Here is a 7,517-nt window from a genome sequence, read left to right on the forward strand (position 1 = left end):
TGGGGAAACTCACTGGTAAGAACTAACAAGATAAGATGAACTGGCAACAGACAAGCAGAAAAAGCAGCTTTCAATACACAGGAGATAATGGGTAGAAATGGGAGACACCTGGTGGGGGGTGGAGACAAGCACTAGACAGGTGAATCACATCTGAGTGTGACATTGAGTCAGGATCTCCTATGAAGTGTGTGTGTGTGTGTGTGTGTGTGTGTGTGTGTGTGTGTGTGTGTGTGTGTGTGTGTGTGTGTGTGTGTGTGTGTGTGTGTGTGTGTGTGTGTGTGTGTGTGTGTGTGTGTGTGTGTGTGTGTGTGTGTGTGTGTGTGTGTGTGTGTGTGTGTGTGTGTGTGTGTGTGTGTGTGTGTGTGAGTAAGTAAGTGTGATTATTTATGAATGTATTTCCAGTAATATTTAGTAATATTTCTATGTTACTTGTTTTTACGACATGATCTCCTCCCCTCACCCTCCCCTTTCTCTCTGCTTATTTGAGCTGCCATAATATGTACTTGGTCTTTTACCAAACATGGCTACCTTCTGTATACCTACTTTGTCACAACACAATTGATTGGCTCAAACACATTAAGAAGGAAAGAAATCACACAAATTAACTTTTAACACGCCACACCTGTTAATTGAAATGCATTTGTCACGCCCTGACCTTAGAGAGCCTTTTTATTTCTCTATTCGGTTAGGTCAGGGTGTGGTTTGGATGGGCATTCTAGTTTTTTGTTTTATATGTTGGCCTGGTATGGTTCCCAATCAGAGGCAGTTGTCTATCATTGTCTCTGATTGGGGATCATACTAAGGCAGCCTGTAGGTGTCCTAGTTTATTATTTATATGTGTAGTCTAGTTTTTGTTTTTCTATGTTGGCTTGGTATGGTTCCCAATCAGAGGCAGCTGTCTATCGTTGTCTCTGATTGGGGATCATATTTAGGCAGCCTTTTCCCACCTGTTGTGTGTGGGATCTTGTTTTTGTGTTGTTGCCTGTTAACACTGCAATTACTTCACGATTCATTTGTTTTCTGTATTTGTTTTATTGATTTTCTTTGATTAAAACATGTGGAAGTCTACGCACGCTGGTCCAATCATTCTTACGATCGTGACAGCGTTCCAGGTGACTACCTCATGAAGCTGGTTGAAAGAATGCCAAGAGTGTGTAAAGCTGTCATCATAGCAGAATAATCTAAAATATAAAATATAATTAGATTTGTTTAACACTTTTTTGGTTACTAAATGAATCCAAATGTGTTTTTTAATAGTTTTGTCTTCACTATTATTCTACAGTGCAGAAAATAATAGAAATGAAGACAATCCTTGAATGAGTAGGTGTGCCCAAACTTTTGACTGGTACTGCAAGTAAAGAACAACTTAGTGTTAAGTGTTACTCATAACCACAACTCATAATGGTTGCTGCCCACTACAGTCCTTGTGATCCAGAGTGGTGCAGCGGTCAAAGGAAATTTATATCAGTGCTAGAGGCGTCACTACAGACCCTGATTCGATTCCGAGCTGCATCACAATCGGCCGTGATTTGGAGACCCGGGTGGCCCAGGGTGGTCCGTGTTAGTGTTTGGCTGGGTCTGTAATTGTAAATAAGAATTGGTCTTAAATGAAATGAAGTACTCTACATGGCACTAGAAACTATTTGGCTTCTTGAACAGTGTGTGTCTTAATGAACTGCTTTAGTAGGGGATGTAAGCATGAGAAGACTGCCCATCACTGGACACTGGGGTGAAGTGTTTGCAATAATGTGAATAAGGTTGGCATGTGATCTGTAATTAATAAAATGCCATGAGTATAAAAAACAAGGTATCGAACAAATGTGGATTGACTGACCAATCATTGAAAAGACACCAATATATCTGAAAATGTTTATTATATTATACTATTATAATATACACTATGATGAACTACAATATCAATTGAACACATGCACTTCAATGTTATATCAATTCATAAAGGAATAAAGCTTTTCTCCAACAACATGGAAGTGGTTCCACTCTGTAGGCTACTGCTAATCACATCATTTAGCAGGTCTAATTAGATTTTAACACTAGATTTTAACAATCTCTCATAACATTGGAATATCTAAATTGACCCTGTTGCATGTTAATAGTTACAATGTTACCAATGATTATCTGCTAAATTGTTGTTCATCTCTGTTAGATTAGTCCTACCTAACTGTATGATAAACCATATAACTGATTGTTACAATGTTACCAATGATTACCTGCTAAATTGTTGTTCATCTCTGTCAGAGTCGTCCTACCTAACTGTATGATAAACCATATAACTGAACGTTACAATGTGTTTTCCACTCGATCATTTCTTAATAACGTTTATCATTGGATGTCTTCTCCATAAGGTGTTTCTTGGTGTTCTTCTCCGGCCTGAACAGAATAATAAAGCATTTAGGAACAAATAATAGAAAGAACAACCCAAAGCTAGAGGTGATGATGGCAAAGATCTCCACAGCTACAGTCAACTTCCCAGGAGAGCTGACATAAGCTGGGATAAAGGTGATCCAGACTGCACAGAATATGAGCATGCTGAAGGTGATGAATTTGGCCTCATTGAAGTTATCAGGCAGCTTCCGAGCCAGAAACGCCAGCACAAAGCACAAGAGAGACAGGAGACCTATATAACCCAACACAGCCCAGAATGCCCCTACAGAGCCTAAGTCACACTCGAGAAGGACCTTTTCCTTGTAGGTAGTGAGGTTTTTAATGGGGAAGGGAGGGGACAGGACCAACCACAGCGTGCATATCAAAGCCTGGACAAACGTGAAGGACACTACAGTCAATCTCTGCTGTGAAGGGCCAAACCATTTCATGACATTACTGCCTGGAAGTGTAGCCCTGAAGGCCATCAACACCACTATTGTTTTCCCCAGAACACAAGAGATGCAGAGGACGAAGGTGATCCCAAACGCTGTGTGACGCAGCATACAGGACCACTCAGAGGGCCGGCCAATGAAAGTAAGAGAACACAGGAAACACAGAGTCAAGGAGAAGAGCAGCAGGAAGCTCAGCTCAGAGTTGTTGGCCCTGACGATGGCCGAAGTTCGGTGGCGGTAGAAGACGGTTGCCGTGGCGATGGCCAGACAAGCCCCGCCCACAGAGCAGGCGGTCAGGATGATTCCGAGGACCTCGTGGAAGGACAGGAACTCAACAGGTTTAAGGATACAGAGGTCTCTCTCAGCGTTGGGCCAGTACTCTTCGGGACAGATCAGACAGTCTGAAGAATCTGACCAGGACAAAACAACAGACATCAAATGTTAATAATAATAGATTCAGGTTTTATTTATTTACAAATACATGTCCCACAATGCTGCACTTTTTCAGTTTACAATAAAGAATGTTGAATTAATGTGCAGCTTACATAAGATAATAAGAACATGAACATGATTGACAGACACTACCTTTGTAGTGCTGGTAATATGAATAAATCACTACTTAGTAAACTGTGATAGAGATTACTACACATTTTTGCCAACTGTTCCTATAGTCCTACCTGTGTTATTACTGATCTCTCCCTCTGCACATTGGATACAGTCATAACAGCATACAGGCTTTCCTTTCTGTACAGCCTTACGAGTGCCTGGGGGACAGCTCTCACTGCACACTGACACAGGTACTTGTGTACTGTTCTTTACCCAGGTGATTTCCCTCTCCATGTCAAACCTCTGGTCAGGAGGCAGGGACGCATCATAGCGCCCCACTGTCACAAACTCCATCTTCCCACTCTCTCCTATCTGCCAGTTGACCAGCTCATATGTGGGCACTGGGTCCCCGTTAGCATCGAAAGACACCTGGTACCCGTTACGAGAGAAGTTCACCCTCCTCAATCTCTCCAGGACCTGGGGGTTAAAAGGGCAATGAATAGAGAGGGGACAAGAGAGAAGGAGAGAGGGGAAGAGAGATGGAGCGATAGACGGAGAGAGGGGAATAGAGATGGAGAGAGGGGAAGAGAGATGGAGCGAGGGGTCGAGAGAGATGGAGAGAGGGGACAAGAGAGAAGGAGAGAGGGGAAGAGAGATGGAGAGAGGGGACAAGAGAGAAGGAGAGAGGGGAAGAGAGATGGAGAGAGGGGACAAGAGAGAAGGAGAGAGGGGAAGAGAGAGGGGACAAGAGAGAAGGAGAGAGGGGAAGAGAGATGGAGAGAGGGGACAAGAGTGAAGGAGAGAGGGGAAGAGAGATGGGGATAAGGGAAAATAGAGATGGAGTAAGGGGATGAGAGAGAAGGAGAGAGGGGAATAGAGAAGGAGAGAGGGGAATAGAGATGGAAATAAGGGGATGAGAGAGAAGGAGAGAGAAACATAACTTTCATTTACCTTGTATATTTCTCAAAGGTGTTAGTTACTTCAAAACCAGCCGTAAAGTATAATGAGAACTCCTAGGCCTTCATACTTGTAGTCAATATAAACATATATATCAGGACATTATACTCTTGTCATTCACCTGTGTTGGCTTCACATGGAGGTGATTGTCACAGTAAACAGTGGAGTTTTCTCTCTCTTCACAAACGATGCTGTGGATGGCGTGTGCTATGGCATAAACAGCTTTATACACCATGTTAGTGACACGCAGCTGGGATGTATCTGTGTAGGGGGTCTGTAGCTGCTGTATATCCTCACTGCCATCACACACCTTCTCTTCAACCCCAACACCTGTAGAGGTCCCTACAGATAGAGAGACAGAATGGTAGGAAGATAGATAGATAGATAGATAGATAGATAGATAGATAGATAGATAGATAGATAGATAGATAGATAGATAGATAGATAGATAGATAGATAGATAGATAGATAGATAGATAGATAGATAGATAGATAGATACCCAGCTGGCAGCCAAAGGCTCCCTCCCAGAACTCAGTGAGCAGGGGAGAGTTGGACACCTTCTGTGGGGAGAGGTCCAGGAGGAAGTCCCTGAGGCCGGGGATGACAGAGCGTTGGATGCCAAATCCGATGGCCCCGGCACACATTGCAAAGCGCAGCATATCTGGGTCAGTGACCCAGGTCTCGCTCCCGATCCACTGGCGGGGCGGAGAGGGCAGGCGTTCCATCTCCCTCAGCAGGATCCTCATGTCCCCAGTGGCTGCAAATGCAACCACCACCCGGGCTGTGGAGCTGGAGAACATGATTATATTATAAAATATGCTTATGTTTGTCATTAATTGGCATGTCTCAGTGAAGTAAACATGAACATTAGCATTAAATAACACTTTTCACATGCTTAAGATATGCAAATCATGTTGGTCTCACAGATCAGCCTTGGGAAAAGAGAGAAATTAATAATTGCAGCTTTTATAATTATGGTCTTGCATTTGTGTGAATGAAAAGTTCACAAGTGATCATGGATCACCTGCGGATCACGTCGGCCACCCGTTGCACTCTGCTGAGTGGGTTGGTACGGTAGAAGGCTTCAGAATACTCCACACAGATGCCTTCCACTTGTGCTGCCTTTAGGAAAGCCGCCATCCCGTTATTACCGTAGTCAGAGTCGGAACGGACCGCCCCAATCCAGGTCCAGCCGAAGTGCCTGATGAGGTGGGCCAGAGCGGCAGCCTGGAACTGATCACTGGGGATGGTTCTGAAGAAGGTTGGATACTGTTTCTTATCACTCAGACACGCGCAGGTGGAAAAGTGGCTCACCTAGTTAAAAACAGACAGTCGAAAACATGAGAAAGAACATCATGTCGGCCAAACAAGTTTTAGTTATTGGCAACTTCCTACTTTTTTCTTTTGTATTTTAATGTTAGGGAGATAATACAAATAAGCCGGTTTATTGTTTTTCGTTTTGCAAGAATGAAAAAGACGTTTGGACCCAAGACCCTGGTCGTTCTATTCATATTGATAATAGTATCATAAGACATACTGGTGCTGTGAAAAACATGAGTAAAAGGTGTGACAACAATCCCTGGTCTCCCATAACAACCAAGCCTATGAAAGATCAGATCATGTTTAAATGCCTCCAGACATTTTCCAGACTCATATTCCTCAGATCATGTTAAAATGCCTATAGAAGTTCTCCAAACGTTCTCAACATAATTTCACACAGAAATGTATGTTCCTGAAAGAGAGAATACAGTTGGAATAGAGGAAGTTAATAGAGGATTTATTTCCTGAAATGAGTATTATTAAGAATATTAGATTTCTTTCCACAGGAGTTTACCTGAGGAATGCCGAAAGGGCCGATGATGCGCAACATGCTGATGGTTGGCGTGGAGCCAGACTCGCCCACGATAGCTGTCACCGTAGCCGACCCAGAGCACTGTTCTCCGGTATCAAACATGGGATCCAGGCCGTTAGCCAGTTGGAAGGCCACTTTTATGGCCATGGGGACCGAGGAGCACGAGTCGTGCACTTGATAACCGAGTGTGACACCTGGTAGAAGGTCTGAACTGTTGTTTATCTCCTCAACTGCGAAGACCATGGCGCGTGAGAAGCGTAACTCACGGGGATCCATACTGTAAATAGAAGGTAGGTGAGTGAGCACCTCTTGACTAAATGGTAAACTAGCCTATAGAATATATGGTTATACGAGGGCAAACATCTTAATATCTAGCCATATTTTAGTGTCTATAGGCCTACACTTTTGTTATCGGTAATTGAGGGCATTGTAGTATTGCCTGCATTTTTGAAAATGTGACCCTTTGTAACAGTAGGCTTTATCTACTCTCTCAGATACAAACACTGTTTATTTGTCTTTAAATGCTTTTCATAAAACACTGTTTATCTGTTTGTAAACACACTGTTTGTCTGTCTTCAAAACACTGTTCCTCTGTCTTTAAAACACCATTTATTTGTCCTTAAACACACTGTTTATCTTTCTTTAATCACATTGTTTATCGGTCTTTAAACAAACTGTTTCTCTGTCTTTAAAACACAATGTATCTGTCTCCCCACACAGCCACAGTCCTGTCCCCTGTTCCCTCTTGCGCTCACTGACCTCCCTGTGCACTGCAAGGGCTCAGGCAGGCTGGTGTAGCTGTGATCCACAGAGTGCATGTAGTAGTGCATGGAGAAAACACCCCCGATGACAAAGTCCCCGTCCTGGGAGAACGCCGGAGGACGAGGGGTGCCTTGGAGCCTGCATCTGACAGACTCCATCCCAGAGGCAGAGGCAGAGGCAGAGGCAGACGAGAGCAAGGCGAGCCCACCAGCCACCACAGCTAGATGGAGTAGAACCAGACTACCAGCGAGACTTGGACCGAGAGCAGGAGCCGGAGACAGCCTCATTCCCCTGATGTGTAGAAGGTACGGAGTAATACAGTGCCACACAGACCCACATAGGTTAGGTTACCTCTCTAATCTCATTTAAATACCCACCGTACCTGTGTGGAGATTCCTCTAGGGGCCACACTGTGGGTATAGCCATGCTAGGGAGGGAGGGGTTAGAGGCTCACCCAGTCAGGTCCTGCTTCTTTCAGCTATAGAGGGAAAATGCAGCAGCATCAGCCCTACGTTGACTGTAATGGTTTAGATAGACGTAAACATACAGTAAACACACAATAACC

General features: G+C 43.9%; 1 protein-coding gene across 1 annotated transcript; it reads right to left on the minus strand.

Annotated features, from left to right (window-relative positions):
• Positions 1-1,857: 1,857 nt before the first annotated feature.
• Positions 1,858-7,272, minus strand: LOC118394433 (extracellular calcium-sensing receptor-like). Its single transcript, XM_052497138.1, has 7 exons — positions 6,950-7,272; positions 6,173-6,467; positions 5,363-5,652; positions 4,838-5,127; positions 4,459-4,679; positions 3,512-3,857; positions 1,858-3,244 (listed from the first exon to the last, which is right to left on the minus strand). The coding sequence occupies exons 1-7, from the start codon at positions 7,237-7,239 to the stop codon at positions 2,328-2,330; spliced, it is 2,649 nt and encodes an 882-aa protein (XP_052353098.1). The 5' UTR covers positions 7,240-7,272; the 3' UTR covers positions 1,858-2,327.
• Between the last annotated feature and the right edge of the window lie 245 nt (positions 7,273-7,517).

Source organism: Oncorhynchus keta, chromosome 1 (assembly GCF_023373465.1).
Source record: "Oncorhynchus keta strain PuntledgeMale-10-30-2019 chromosome 1, Oket_V2, whole genome shotgun sequence".
Classification (NCBI taxonomy): domain Eukaryota; kingdom Metazoa; phylum Chordata; class Actinopteri; order Salmoniformes; family Salmonidae; genus Oncorhynchus; species Oncorhynchus keta.